The sequence below is a fragment of the Crocuta crocuta genome, unplaced genomic scaffold, assembly GCF_008692635.1.
Source record: "Crocuta crocuta isolate KB4526 unplaced genomic scaffold, BGI_CrCroc_1.0 scaffold248, whole genome shotgun sequence".
Lineage (NCBI taxonomy): Eukaryota > Metazoa > Chordata > Mammalia > Carnivora > Hyaenidae > Crocuta > Crocuta crocuta.
Window position 1 is genome coordinate 2,010,185 of NW_027532409.1, and position 14,923 is coordinate 2,025,107.

Sequence of the window (14,923 nt, forward strand, 5' to 3'; positions counted from 1 at the left end):
AGAGGCTAAGGGCATGGGGACTGGAGAGGGCGTGGGGTTTGGCCTCACGTGGATTTGTGGTTCTTCATGAGCTCCTGGATGAGCTCTCCCCGGGGGTTGACCGTGAAGATGCGAGAGGCAGGTAGGCCCACCCGCCGGTAGGCAGTGACATCCTGTGGGGGACAAAGGAGGGGCTGGTGGGCTGGGAGATAAGATAGGGAGGAGGTGGCCGTGCCCGTGGGGAGGTGACGCACTCACATTGGGCCTGTTCCCAAAGGCTGCATAGAAGGGCTGTCCGTGGGGCAGGAACAGCTGCTGGATGTCACTCAGACAGGCAATTTTGAACACCTCTGGATTCTTCTCAATCACCTCCCTGGGGCAGCCAGGGCCGTGGGCAGAAATCAGAAGATGGCAGGGTCAGGTGCCACGGGGTCTAGCTCAACGGACACCCAAGCCTGTCCCTCCCGGAAAGGGTCCGTGGGTGTGTGTCCTACGGGGGTGGTTACCTGTGGAGGGCGGAGAAGAGGCTGCTGGGAGACAGCAGGAGGGGTCCCATGGGGAGGCCGCAGCCCCGCTCGCTCACCCACTGCAGGTAGCTCTTGGTGAGTTCTGCCATGCCGATGGCCCGTGCCGAGCAGTATAGGAACTTGTACCCGTTTCTGGGGGTGGGGGACAGGAGAGGCACACAGTCGTCAGAGACCAGCCCTTCCCTGCCCGGCCCTCCTTGGCTTCCGCCAGCTCAGTTTAACCCCGGAGCTCTGGCCTTCAGACCCAGATGACTTAGGGAGAACAGCTACGTGGCTTCAGTAGTTGTCCCATGTAGGAGGGGCACGGACAGCATCCTGAGGCCCAGGTGGAGCAGAATGGACAAAGTTTGAGCAAGTCTATAGGCCTCCTCGACAGCATGAAGACCAGCAGTTAGAGTCAGATGCCAGACGCCAGGAGACTGGTCTTTCGCCGGCGAATGGAAGACCAGCCAGTAGGCGCAGTGCTCCAGGGACATGCCCGGGGCTCACTCCCTCGCGGGCTTCCTGGTCCCCAAGCCTGGCTTCCTGGAGCAAAGGCTACAGTGGCCTAAGCCATTCTGTGATTCCCTCCCCAGGGCCCTGCCCCAGCCCGGGCACTCACAGGTGGATTTTGTGGTAGAGACTGGTGATGCCCTGGTGTGTCCAGTCCTTCCCCAGCTGGGGCAGAATGTGGCCCAGAGCGTCTGACCTAGAGCCACAGAGGAACAGTCACTTCGAGGCAGCCCCGTGTAGCCTTCATGTGGCCCAGCCCCCAGGACGGCTCACCCGGGTGGAGGGCCTTTCTTGACGTTCCCCTTCCCCCAGCACAGAGGAGGCCAGTCCCAGGCCCTCCCTCTCTCCCCTGGCCAACCAGGCCTCACTTGGTAATGGTCCCGTCGATGTCGGAGATGACCACCTTGTCGTCCCATTTCCACAGATAGATGGTGGCCCTACAGCGGCAGGTGCCCTGGTACTGGGTGGTCACACTGAAGACCACGTCATTGGCACCTTCTCGCAGGTTCAGGCGCCGCTGGGGCCGGGCAAAGGGGGAGAAGCTGTGATCTGCTCCAGCCTGGTGTGTCCACCGCCCACCACCCCAAACCGTGACCTGTGAGCCCCACAGCCTCCTCTTCCTCCCAGCGCAGAGAACCTGCCGGAATTCATCAGAGACATGTCCACGCGGGCAGAGGGTGGCCCCGGGCAGTGAGGCGGTATGACGGTGCTGGTCGGGGCCTGCACAGGCAGGCACGGGAGCCCTAACCTCCCTTCCTGCCCCTTTGGGGTGAAGCTCGCAGATGAAGCCTGGTCCACGGCTCCCGCCCAGGGTTCTTCGGTCGGCCCTAAGGCTGGCATTGCTCCTGGTGGGGAGACACCCCATTCCGTAGAAGGGACCTTCTGGGGATCCTCACAGGTACTTGTGACATCCCCCCAAAGAGAGATCTAGCCCTGTCCTTGGTCCCTAGAGAAGAACCAGGGCGGCTCTCAGCCACAGCCGGTGACCAAGGCTATTGGGCGCTGGCTGACCCCAAGGTGGGTGTCACACAGGGCCACCACACAGACGGTAGCTGCTGTGTACCAGGCTGGCCCTCCTGGGCCCCTCCCCGACAGAACCACACTCAGGGACCAGCTACTGAGCTCACGGAAGGGCTCAGGGGCAGGGACTGCCAAAATCTAAGGGGCTGTCATCAGTCTTCCATTCCTCCCCAGTGGCCTCTAGAGCAGACCCAGCACCCCACCACAGGTACATGTTTTAAGACAACATAGAGAAGTCGTCTAGCAAAGAAATGGGTTGGCACATGGAGAAGTGAGCCCCCTGACCCCGGAGGTATTCAAGCAGAGGCTCTTAGGGAGGCTGCCGAAAGGATGGATTCTGGGCTTTTAAATTCCACGGAGCCTAACTGTCTCAGCCCCACCCACCCCCACCCGGACACACCCACACACACACTCACGATCTGGCTGGAGGAGAGGCGGAGGGACTTCCTATAGGTAGGAGTGTAGGCTGGAGGCGAGGGTGGCAGGGAGGGGACCTCGAGGATCACAGGGCTCTCTGGGGCGTCATCCTCACTACTCAGCATGTCAGTCTTCGTCCTGCGGGCAGCCTGACTCTCAGGCCTCTGTCCTCAGCCAAGACCCTGCACTCCCGGCAGATGCTCACCCTTTGGCCCAGGCCACAAGAAACCTGGGGCTTGTCCCTGCCCCTCCAGAGACCACCCAGGGGATCAGAAACCTTTCCTAGGTGCCACCCATTTGGAGAGGGGTAGCAGAATTAAGGGTGCAGGTCAACTGTATACATTCAGAAAGGGGCCAGGGCTCCCGGCCCTCAGTGCGTGGTCAGGATAGCCTTGGAGGTGGTTACCTAAAAGACCCAGGTGTGCGTCTTTGGGTTTATTCCCAATCCCACCTGCTTTGGCTTCAGCTGACCCGCCCCTGGTCATCCCTCATGCCCGAGCTTGGGTATCGTGGTCACTTGTGAAGAAGGCGAGGTCAGTCGGCCCCTGGCAAAGAGGGGGAGGCCCCACCCCTCGCACCCCTCCTTAACACAGTAATCCTTGTCTGGGCCAGGAGTCTGAGCACCTGTTCCAGCTCTGCCAGTTCCCAGCTGTGGAACGTGTGGCGTATCTCTAGGCCTGTTTTCCCATCTGTGAAATGGGGGCATTTCTCAAGAAAAAGAAAGTGACTGGGTAGTGACAAAGAACCACTGCTGGTGGAGGGGTGCTGGTGCCCCCCTGCCCCCACAGGGATGTCCCCAGGCTCAATCCAGCTGCAGAGCGCCAGCCAAGACACGCAACTCACCCCTGCTGCTCCCTGGCTGTGCTCTTCTCCGCCTGGGCACTGCGCTGTGGGAAGAACATACATCTAGTGAACCCCGCCTCCTGCCTGTGCGGACCATACCCTTGACCATGACCACTCACCTCCTCGGCCGGGAAGTCCCTGCGTCGCCAGGAAAACCACCACCGTCCACCTTTCCGGGGCATCTTCTCCTTCTCCAGTTTGTCCACAGTGCTCTGTGGGCAGATAAAGGCCATGGCATTTTTTCCTACATCACCGAAACCTATTTTTTATTGCCCATGGGGCCCCCATGAACTCAGAGTCTGCGGCTGACCCTAGAGCAAGGTGCTGTCAACATCTGGAAGCTGTGGAAGCATCCTCCCTCCATCCTGGGATTCCACACAGTGACTAAGCACAGGAGACCAAGGGCCGCTCTTGCCAGTCTCCACTGTACTCCAGCCCAGACCCCCTAATTCTCCCCCAGCCTCAGCCTGGCCTCCAGACCCTATGGGCCAGTGCTGCTACTAGAGTAGCTGAAGGCAGTGCTTTGACGTTTCTCAGGCTCTAGTACTCTGTGCACGGTGCCACTGAGTAACAGCTGGAACAATCTACAGCCAGAACTCCCCTCAACCTCCGAGACCAACATAGGCAACCCCAAAGGCCAGTCACTCTATCCCATGGACGGCCTCCCTCTCTGTGTTACCACCACTGTCTGGTGGGGGCAGCATGTCCTTGGGAAGATGCTCATTAGAGGTGTGCTAGGTGGGCCCAGGGAGAGGCCCTCCCAGGGGACATATCAGCTTCCTACAAACAGAATGGTGAACCCAAGTCAGGAGGACATGACCTGGAGGTGGGTCAGCCAGGGTACCCCCTTGAGCTGGAAACAGGCTGGGGTTGTCTCCCAGGGGCCTCAGGTGGTGGCTGTCGGTGGAAGGTGAGGAGAACCAAGCAGGAGAGTGGCCCTCCTCCTTCCCACAGGCTCTGGTACTAGCTCAGACCCAGAGCCAGCCAAAGGATGGAGCTGAGTGTCACCAAAGGGTGGCACCGGCTGTCAACATCTGGTTAGTGATGTTCTCGGGCAAGTCTAACTGATTCAGGAACCATGGGCCAGATTAGGGCAGGGCCCTGTACCACTCCCAGTGGTAGGAGGGGCACGTACAGGTCAGAGAGTGGAGGTTCTGGGAGGGACCGAAGAGGCCGGGTTCCTTCCCACCTCTGAGCATCGCCACATGCTGTTCCCCTCCCCTCATCTGCTTACAGATTACTCATCCTTTACATCTCTACCCAGGAGTCACTTGCTCAGCAAACTCCCATTTCAGCCTCTCAAAGCACCCCAGCTCCCTCCCAATACCCATGGTTGAATTTTACATTCATCTAGCAGAGTCTTTGATTACTGTCTTTCTGGGAGGGCATGACTGGCCCTGGCCGGTACACAGTAGGTACTCAACAAATGCACGTCAATAAAGCAAGCCACTTCCCACAGCCCAGCCTGGAGACATTCTTGGGGTAAGGCGAGGAGTGGGCCCTCTGTCTCCCAAGCCTCGTCTCTTAGATCTAAAAGCCTCCTGTTGCAGGTTATCATCCCCTCTGGTTTGCCCTGAGCTCCTTTGAAGTCAAGTCCCCAAGAGTCAGCTTGCTCTAGGGTCAGCCACAGACTCTGGGTTCATGGGGACCCCAAGGGCAATGAAAAATAGGTTTTGGTGATGTAGGAAAAAATGCCATGGCCTTTATCTGCCCACAGAGCACTGTGGACAAACTGGAGAAGGAGAAGATGCCCCTGCCAGGATTCAGCCACACCAGGAAGCCGGGGAAGGGTGGGGCTCTGTCCACACGGCATGGGGCAAGGCTCCAGGGGACTCAGTATCCCCTCTCAGAGTGGGTCTTATAGCCGGTCAGCCCCAGACCCATCTCTGCCCACTGTCCATTTCTTGGCCATAACCCCCTACCCTCAGTAGGCCCACTGGTGCTCTGACTGTTACCTTGGGCAAGTTCTTCTGGAAGGCTTGCAGGGAGAGGATCATGGGGGCAGCTACAGCCCAGTTATAATGCCTGGAGAGACAGAAGAGGAGTCGGGGCTGCAGCCATAGCATGGTGGCGGGCACGGGGGCTCTGGGGCTGCCAGCGGCTCAGCCTTGGTACTCACTTCTCATTGATTTTCACCACCAGGTTCGGGTGCTCAAGGAGGCCAGGGTTTTGGACGAGGTCCTGGTAGGAGACGATGTGCTGGTTGAATTTCTCTGGGCACAGAGGCAGAGAGTAAGGAGTGAGGCTGCCACATTTGAACGGGACCTGCTGCCTACCCCCTGACCCCCGACCCCGGCGCCCGGCACTCTACCATCAGGCCTCCTGCCGGATGGGTGTTCTACGTAGCAGGACTCCTCCCCGTCTGCGGTTTTGGCACCTGCTGTGCCCACCCCAGGTATTTGCCATCCCGGGTTCACAGGATAAGTCACAGCTTAGCCTTAAGTTAAGCATTTGCTCTGTGGGGTCTTGGGAATGCGCTGCCCTCGCTGGCCACAAGGGGCTCCACAGAGCAGAGAACAGCAAGGGTGCCCAGCCTGCTGCCTGCTACTCTGGGGGCCTCCCCGCCCTCCCCCATCCCCTGGCTCAGTGCCAATCCTTGGAAAGGTTCAGGCCATGATCAGACATACCCCGGGAGATGTCCCGGCTGTCAGCTAGTCCACCACAGAGGGACAGCACTATCATGTCCACTGGGTCCAAAGTAGGTTCTACTTCCTGTTCGGGGTTGAGGTCCTCCAGGGGCTTCTGGCTGTTGGGTTCACTCCACCTTCTGGGCCCCAGCCCACAGTCACTGGGGGCAAAGAGGCCAATAGTGATGTGAATACAAGGAGGCTGGGAGGAGGGGCCCACCCCTCCAGGCCCCTGGTAGCCAGCCCCTGGCCCCACCGGCCCCAATCCCAAAACACCCTGTAACCCAGAGCCCAGGCACCTCTGGGGGAAGTAAAGGGCTGCGTTCTCAGAATCCAGAGAGGGTAAGTCGTCCAGATAGATATCACTGGGCCCCAGGTGTTGGCTTCTCTTCAGGGAGCCTGAGGGCAGAGGGACACCTATGGACTTGACATGTGCTTAGCAGCGTGAGCAGTGTGTCCCCTGGTCTCTGAATGCCCTAAAGCACCACCGTCTGGTAGGACTTTTGAGGATGACAGAAATGTCCCCGACTTCCTGTCCGATATGGTAACTGCTAGCCACATGTCTGTATCAGCACGCTGAAAATGTGGTGTGAGGGAGAAATGGAATTTTAAGTGTTATTTAATCATAATCAAGTTTCACGTAGCCATAGATAACCAGCAACTACTGTTCTGGATGGCGAGTCCTTGTACCTTCCCACACTCGTAGGATAAACCCCAGCCCCCGCACCAACCATCGAGCATCTGCTCCTCTCCCGCCGCCCCCCTCCCCCCACTGCCTTCTTCAAGACACACCAGCTGCCTCCGTGCCTAGCTGAGCAACCTCCCTCCCACTTCATGGCCTTAACACATGCTCTTCCCTCTGTCTAGAATTCTCTTCCCTTGACCCTTATCTGGGAGTCTTTATTGGTGGAGTCTCAGCTCATGCATCACCCACTCAGAGGCCTTCCCCGACCACATGATTTAAAGAGCCTCCGACCCGACCAATGATCCTGTCCTGCATCACCCATGGCGCGCTCTTCCTGTTTATGCATGCTTCGCCTATCTGCCCCACTGGGCTGTGAGCCCATGGGCGCTGGTGCCAAGCACAGTGCTTAGCATACAGTAGGTGCTCAAAACATGCTTGAAGTGCCAGAGTCCAGCCAGTGGGTAACATGAGGCCAGCAACAGCCTGGGTGGGGTCCTGCCATCACTCACCTTTCCTCCTAGACACCCCCTCGGGCTGCCTGGCAGGAACTGGGGCCTCCAGCCCGGCCCAGCTCCATGATTTCGAGGGAGGAGGGAGGCCTGGATCCCTTCGGCTCTGAGTCTTGGTTTTCTTTCTCTCAGGGGTGGGGAGAGGGGGACCCACCAGAGCAGGAGGCTCTGTGTCAGCAGGAAGAAGGTCAGCACCAGCCCCCGTCTGCAGGATTAGGGGTCCCGAAGGGTCCACACCAGCCACAGGGGCGGAGGGGGTGATGGGCTCTCCCTGAAGAGGAGGGGCTGCCGCAGCACTGCCATCAGCGACCTTCGAGGACTCAGGCCATTCTGCTTTGGCCACCTGCAGTCAAACAAATGGGGGTGGGGAGGGGGGTGTAAACCAGCACAGGTCCTGCCTCCCACACCCCACAAGGCCTTCGGGTCCAGAGTATCAGTCACTCCACTTCTGACCTGCAGGGGGCGCAGAGCCGCTGAAAGGCAGGCTCGGGAGCCGACGGCGGAACTCACCTTGGGCAGCCGCCCCCAGGCCCACTGTAGGTGGGACTCAGCTCGCAGGGGGCTGGGCTCCGGGGTCCGCAGCTCCAGCTCCGAGTCGCTCTTAGGGGATGTTGTTAGCACATCCGGCAAGAGGCTGCCGGAAACAAGAACTTAGAGACCCTCACGCCAGGGTCTCTGCCACCCACCACTGCCCACCCCAGCCTGGGGGGAAAAATTTTTGTGATACGTATTCGTGCCTATGTTTGGATCCAGAATGTATAAATATATGAAAGACTCCTACAAACCAAAAACAATGAGGCAGTCTAGTTAAAAAAAAAAAATAAATAAAGGGCAAAGATTGAATAAACACTTGACAAAGGAGATATAGAAATGGCTGATAAACACATTCAGTGTGTTCTATGTCATTACTCATTAGGAAAATGTAAATGGAAGCCAGTCTAAGACCTTGGCCTTGAGTCCCCGCCTGCAGGCCACCTAGACTCTCACCTGGCCTGGGGGCACCACTCGCCATCAGAGTAGGGGTAGATGTCTTTGGCTTGCGGTGAGGACTCCACTTCAGACTGGACGGTGCTGAGGGGCCACAGGGAAATAAACAGTCACTGACAAGGACAGGGTACTCGGGGCAGGGCACAGGAGCCTGGGCATCAGGGGTTTGCGGAGGTAAAGCCCAGAGAAATCAAGGCCCTTGCTCAGGGTCACACAGCATCAGCAGAGGAAATGATGCTTGAATGCTGGTCGGTATCCCCATGCCCTTGCCTCCCAGGCCCCCACACACCCGGGGGGCTCCTGTCTTGGCTTTTCCAGGAGGGACAGTTCACTTTCAGCGCCTGTCTCCAGCTCCTCGGAACTGGAATGGGCTGCCACCGTGTCCTCCTTCCGCCTGGGTTTCCTTCTGCGACGCCTCTTCTTCCGCCCCGTGGAGGCCACCCCCTCAATGATGATGGCCTCAGTCTCACTGTCTGTGCTCAGCTGGGAGTCTGAGGGGAGCCCAGACAGGCCCCCGCAAGGGATGGGTGATGTGCAGAGGCGGGGAGGCACATGTTCCTGTGGAAGAGACCAGGCACTATAGCCTGGGGGGCCCCCTTACCACCCAGTCATTCTGAGCCCTGCCTGAGTCCCAAGGCCCTGGAGTGAGCTCATTCGGGGTCAGGAAAACAGGCATGGAGGCTGGTCAGAGGCAGCAGCAGCACGGCCTTGCCACCGCCACTGGCATTGGAGCTCCCAGAGACAGAGCAGCCCCAATCCCAGGGGCTGCATGTACCCCGGGAGGTTCGTGGCAGGCCAGGGTGCTGCATGAACCCCACTGCCCCGGTGGAAACCTGGACACTGGCTCCTCATTCTCTGACCACACCTGCTTTCCCTTTAAGACTCAGCCAGGCATCCCCTCCTCCAGGAAGCTTACCCTGACTATCCCCAGCCCCAGTTCCAACTCCCTTCATTATAATGACCAAGTAGTTCCATCATCTGTTGTTTGTATGTCTGTCTCCCAGGCTAGTCTGGGAAGCTTCTCCGGAGACAGGGGCCACCCCTCATCTGAGTCCACGGCACAGTGTCTGGCATAGAGCAGGGCTCAGTTAAAGTTTGTGAAGCTCAAATTGTTTAAACCCCTCTGCTGGCTTGTGTTGGGCTCTGCCTCCCTTCTGCAAACACCCCTCTCCTCAGCCCTCACCCACACACTTCCATGTTCTAACTGCATCGAGCCAGCACCAGATCCAGAACCACCCATCTCCTGCTCACCAGCCCCCCACCCCCACCCGGACCATTCCTCAGCACTCCCCTCCTTTCAAGCTGCCCTGGGAAGGCCTCCTTTTCACCCTCCAGGGGCCCAGCTCAGGTGTCCTCTTCTGAGAAATCTTCCCCAACTCTCCGGGAAGGAAATCACCCTTACTGCCCCCTCCCAATTCTACCCAGGCGCCAACAGCATGCCTCCAGGGCCAGCCCTAACCAATCCCCCTGCATCAGGCTCTTGCTGCCGGGGTATTCCCAGGGGTGGGGTCAGTGACCGGTCCCAAGGTCCCTCCCAAGAAGGGCACTAGTGAAGGGGAAGGGACAGGTGCCACAAGGCGCTTACATCATCGCTGTCCAGCTCCTGGATAAAGAAGGCCTCCCCACTGTCCCCCAGCTTCATGTGCAAGTCCACGGGCTCCCCGTTGATCTCGATGTCCACCTGTAATGGGGCATGGTGGCACACAGTCCCCACCTCTGTCCCTTACCCCCACCTTCTAGTCTACTGTCCTGCCTGCCTCCACGGAGCACTGCACTTGCTGGAACTTCTGCCCTCCCCCCACAGACCCTGGCTGCTTCCCACCCTGAGGGTCTCTGCTCAAGTTCCCCTTCTCAGAGAGGCTGCGCTGAATTCTCCATGCCCCTGCCCCCACTGTCTCCCCGTTCTCTGCGCTTTGTGGCACACATCACCGTCTCAGTATTCTTGTGTCTGCCTTGGTTTCTATTCTCTCCGCCACCCCCGTTGCAACAAGACATAACCCATCTTTCGCTGCTGTTTCCCCCACCCCCAGGATAGTGCCAGAGCGCTTGCTGACGGCACGTACAATAGTCCAAATGACCATTTTCTAGGCACTGAATGGAGAGTTTCATCAGGACTCTCCTGTTTAACCTTCCAGCAACCCTGTGCAGTAGCTCCTATCACTTCCCCCACTCTATAGGTGAGGAAACTGAGGCTCGGGGGTGTTAAGTAATATCCTGGGAAGTGGCCAAGTGAGGCTGTGAGCCAGGAAGGCTGAGTCCACAACCCAAGCTCTTAACCACCTAGCTGTCTGCTGTCCCCTACAAGCTTATGCTTTCCTCAGGATTCTGGTAAGTCCCCGGTGGCCCCAACACGAAGGGATTTGGACCCCCAAACCTCTTTTCACATTCCTGACCTCAGTGCTAACTAAAATCTGTCCCGTTCGCCGGGGCCCAGAGAAGACAGCGCGGCTTTCCTAAGGGAGAGAAGCTAACCTTTGAGTGCCACCCACTCCTATTGAGTGTCATCAGCTCCTACTTCATGCTCCTAAAGCACCCCTCCAGCACCAGGTAGATGAGAGTGTATCCATTTGCACAGGTGAAAAGGCTTACCAAGAAAACCCACGTAAGCTCTTAGGAAAGTGGAGGCAGGTTTGATGGCCCCAGTACCAGGGACTGAGACTGCCCCGCTGTGCTGGCTCCACAGGAAAACGAGAACCCTCCTGGACCCAAATCCCCGAACAAACTCAACACTTTCCAAGAAAATGCGAATGAACGGAAGCTTGTCCCGAAGACAGATCCCCACCTGAGGGAGGCCTCAGTCCTCTCCTGGGGCTGCGTGGCTGTCTTGGCTTTAAGAGCCCACCCTACCCTTGGCTGGCCAGCACTCACCACCTTCTCTCGCGACCGCAGGACGCCCAGCTTGCCGAAACGCACATGGAAGGGTGAACATCGGAAGGAGCCGTCCACTTGCTTCACCACCAGCACATCAATGCCACCGCTCAGCGTGGCCGGGTTCAAGCCCCGGTATATCTCCTTCACGGTCCCAAACACCGTCTCTGCCAGCTGCCCCACGTAGTTCATGGCTGGTGCTGGCAAAGGGAGGGGGTGCTGGGGCGAAGGTCAGACCCACCTCCCTCGGCAGGGAGTCTGCAGCCAGGTCTAACCCCCAGGTCCTCAGACTTACAGTGCGTTGCCCTCGGTGCACCTTTGCCGACGGGCAACAGTTGTGGGACCGGAAGTGTGTCTGCAAGTGTGGGCTCTAGTCCTGGCTTGCCCACCAGCCTGCTGTGGGACCCTCGGGCAGCTGCCTTCCTTCTCCAAGTGCCAGTCTCCACATCTGTCAAATGAGAGCACCAGGTAAGGCGATCTGGGGAGCCCTGCGTCTCTAAATGCCATGAGTAATGATAATCACCATGGTCTTCAGTGGTAGGGCTCATTTCAACTTCACAATAACCTGCGAGGCTGGCCAAGCGGGTATCATTACTGCTGTTTACAGACAAGCCACCTGAGGCTCAGAGGTGGCGTGATCTGTCCGGGATCTCACAACTAGTAAGGAGAGGAGCCAGGATTCGATCTCAGGCCTGTATGGCTGCAGAACTCTCAGGGAGAACCACTGGGTTGGCCCAATTGTGGCAATAGGGGGAGGCAGCCTCATGATATATCAGGCCCAGGGCCCTGCTGGGGGACAGCCGTAAAGGCTGACATCTTCCCAGGAAGTAGGGAGGAGAGAGTCTCTGTCCTTCCATCTGGGAAATGGGTTCATCTGTCTTGCTGTCTCCTGATCTTAGGAACTGGAAGGGGCCTTGCTGGGCCATCAGGGCTGATCTGTGGAAAACCAGGGGTAGGGTACACCAGGTATCTAAGGCTCTGCCCAGCTATACCTGGCGTCAGAGGCTTGGGGCAGGGCATCCGCTACAGCTGGGGGTCGAGTGAGCTCTCAGTTTATGGCCCCACATACCAAACTCCTTCCCAGTTTCCCTGGAACAGGTCCACAGTCTGACCCCCATGTCTCTAGGCCATAGTTCTCAAGCTTGACCTCCATTTCTGAGACCCTGGTTTGGCTGGTCAGGCCCTGAGATCCACATTCAGGCCTTGGGCTGGTCCCTGAACCCGTTAAAGCTGCCCCTCTTCCCCCCAGCCAGACCGGTCCCTCCAGCTTTCCCACAGCAGGCAGAGCTGGGTAAGCCAGAAGCGGAAGGCTGTGGCGGCCGTGGAGAAGAGCCAGGGCCATAATGAGAGCCACTTCCACGCTGGCATGGTGCCCGCCCTGCCAGCATCAGCTCATTGCCCCTTCCCTGCTGGCCGGCCCAGGGGCCTAGTGCCCCTCTGGCTGCCAGGGTCCAGGCCACCCCACCTCCACAGGGCACTCCCATCTCTTACACCCTGCGTCAGAGCCCCTGGAGGACGACCCACCATGCAAGACCACTCCTCAAAGAAATTAAGTGACTTATCCAAACGCTATTCAGCTAATAGGCCATAGATGGGGGGAGGGAGTGATGACTTGTATCCTGGTTTCCTGACTCCATACCACGGTTCCTGCCACTCCACAGTCCTCAAACCACAGCCACAGCTGTCTGCAGGGAGGGCAGCCCCGCCCCAGCCCACCTCTGCACACCCCTGCAATGCCTTGCCACTCAAAATGTGGCTCATGGCTCAACAGTGCCAGCATTACCTGGGGGTGGGGTGGGGGGGCTTTTTAGAAACATGGAGTGTCACAAACATAAGATACAATTAGAATTGCTAAAATGAAAACTTTGGATAAAATGAAGCTTTTTGATACCAAAAACGCCACTCGAATTTAATAAATATTTCCCCTGCAAAGCACCTACTATGTGCTAGGTGAAAATTTCCACTTTGGTTCCTCCCTACCACACCACATTCTGTGAATAAAAGGTCTAGGAAGACAGACAGACAAGGACAGACATGTGATGGGCAGGGCTCTAGGCCCCTGTGCCCAAGAAAGCAGAGGACTTCAGAGGTTTCCAGGAACGAGGCAGCAAGCACGGGAGGGGCAGGCCAGGAGTGGGGGCAAAGGTTTGCCCAGGTGGAGGCTCAGGTCTGCGCTCTCTGTCCTGCCAAAGAGCTGAGCTGGGGAAATAATGACGGGTCCAGCTTACCTATCAGAGTTTCTCAACTTCAGCACCACTGCCACTGGGGCTGAATAATTCTTTGCTTTGGGGGGAGTGTAGGCTGTTTGGCAACACTCCTGGTCTCTACCCACTGATACTAGTATTACACCCCCACCCCAAGTTGTGACAACCAAATTGTCTCCAAACATTGTCACATGTCCTCTGGGGAACAAAAGTGCCCCTGGTAGAGAGCCACTGACATAGGAGAAAGAGCTGAGCAGCAGAGATGGCACCCCAGGGCACTGGGTCCTACTCTGGCCCTCCCATGGGGCACCCTCACGCAAGGGACTTGCTAGCCTGTTTCCCCTTAAACAAAGCCTCAATTTTTCAAACCCTTCTCAGCCAAGAATTCATTCCTCCCACGGCCGCCCCACACCCAGATGCCCCCTGCATCTGTCTGCTCAGCATTTGGGGACACTCCTGTGAGTCAAGCCCTGTACCATCTCTGGAGGCATCTCCTCTCCCCCAGGACCCAGCCCTGCCTCTCTGGTCTTCTCTATATGAAAAGTGCTGCTTGGCTCCCTTACACCCCAAACTAGCATGTCTATAATCAAACACTTCACTTCCCCCCTGGGGACCCAGGCCAGCTGAATTCCTCTCAAGATTTATGGGAGTCCCTCCCTCCTGAGCCCTCTGAATCCTATTCCCCAACGTCCTGCTCCTCCTGCTCTCCTAGGTCAAGGCTTTACTACCGGATGCCCAGATCCTGGGTGCCAACAGGACGCTACGGGTAAGGTACCAGACTGTTTGGGTTCTAATTCTCCCCCTGACACTCACTCTCTGTAACCCTGGGCAAATCACTTCACTTCTCCGAGCTTCAGTTTCAGCCTCTGAAACGGGCATAAGGGATGTGTGAGTAATTAATGAGATAATTCAGGTAAAGCACTAGCAGGCAATAAATGCCCACACTCGTCACCTATCAACAGTAGTATCTTTTCTGGCATCATGACAGCCCCAGTCAGCAGGCTGGTCCTTAGGGCACACTACAGGTCAGACTCCAATGCACTGCCCTGCCCACCCTGGAGAGGTTAGGCTTCTTTACATAGCATTCGAGGCCCTGCACGCTGGTGGCCCACTGTTGGCAAAGTGAGCAGGTGGGCTCTCGGCAGGCCTCGTGGGATCCGCAAGCCTCAGAGTCCCCTCTGGGAACACCCACAGCCCACCACAGGGGAGCCAGAACAAGCCGCCCTGGGGCTGAGCTCTCGGCCTCTCTAGATTCCCAGATTCGGGGAAGGGGAAGGGGACAGCTCTTCCTTCACCTAGGACCAGAAGAAGCAGGAGGGTAAGAATTCCTATAGTCCTGGAAGGGAGGAAGCTGCACCCCTGGATCCCCAAACTCCCTTCACAGCTACTGCCATCTGACTCGCCCAGTCTGCAGGCGCGGGACACTCAGTACCAGAGAGGGTGGGCGACCTCCCCAAGGTCACACAGTCAGGCTGGGGTGACGCTGCGTCAGCCTCCTCGGAGAGGTTTTGTCATCTCATCTCCTGATCCTACATTCTGGATGTCCGGGGTCCCGCAGCGGCTGGGCCAGGGAGAGAGACGGCGTGAAACGGCCCCTCCACGCCTGAGCTACCCTCTGACGTCTGGGGATGGACTCAGGCCCGCGGACAGGAAGGAACGCGGGCCAGATGGCAGGACAGATGGGCGGGGCAGAGGGGGGTACCGCTTCTCAGGCCGGGGTCAGGCCCTACCTGGGGAGCTGCCCACTGGACCTCCGGGACCCCGG

The 14,923-nt window shown here is 58.0% G+C and overlaps 1 protein-coding gene across 3 annotated transcripts in view; it reads right to left on the reverse strand.

The window, feature by feature from the left end:
• LPIN3 (lipin 3) overlaps positions 1–14,923 on the reverse strand; it is a 16,766-nt gene that overhangs the window by 1,092 nt on the left and 751 nt on the right. The window contains exons 2-21 of one of the 3 annotated variants that reach the window (XM_077778853.1): positions 14,889–14,917; positions 11,250–11,402; positions 10,955–11,154; positions 9,672–9,767; positions 8,376–8,644; positions 8,087–8,170; positions 7,610–7,733; positions 7,100–7,442; positions 6,205–6,304; positions 5,906–6,066; positions 5,398–5,491; positions 5,234–5,303; positions 3,398–3,490; positions 3,279–3,322; positions 2,435–2,573; positions 1,367–1,515; positions 1,108–1,194; positions 486–638; positions 238–352; positions 49–152 (exon numbers count right to left, since the gene is read on the reverse strand). In XM_077778853.1, the coding sequence (XP_077634979.1) occupies positions 49–152; positions 238–352; positions 486–638; positions 1,108–1,194; positions 1,367–1,515; positions 2,435–2,573; positions 3,279–3,322; positions 3,398–3,490; positions 5,234–5,303; positions 5,398–5,491; positions 5,906–6,066; positions 6,205–6,304; positions 7,100–7,442; positions 7,610–7,733; positions 8,087–8,170; positions 8,376–8,644; positions 9,672–9,767; positions 10,955–11,146 (2,417 nt within the window). In that variant the 5' untranslated portion in view covers positions 11,147–11,154; positions 11,250–11,402; positions 14,889–14,917. Of the gene's footprint in view, positions 1–48; positions 153–237; positions 353–485; positions 639–1,107; positions 1,195–1,366; positions 1,516–2,434; positions 2,574–3,278; positions 3,323–3,397; positions 3,491–5,233; positions 5,304–5,397; positions 5,492–5,905; positions 6,067–6,204; positions 6,305–7,099; positions 7,443–7,609; positions 7,734–8,086; positions 8,171–8,375; positions 8,645–9,671; positions 9,768–10,954; positions 11,174–11,249; positions 11,403–14,888; position 14,923 lie in introns of those variants that run through there. The other 2 variants (XM_077778852.1, XM_077778851.1) reach the window with 2 other exon arrangements.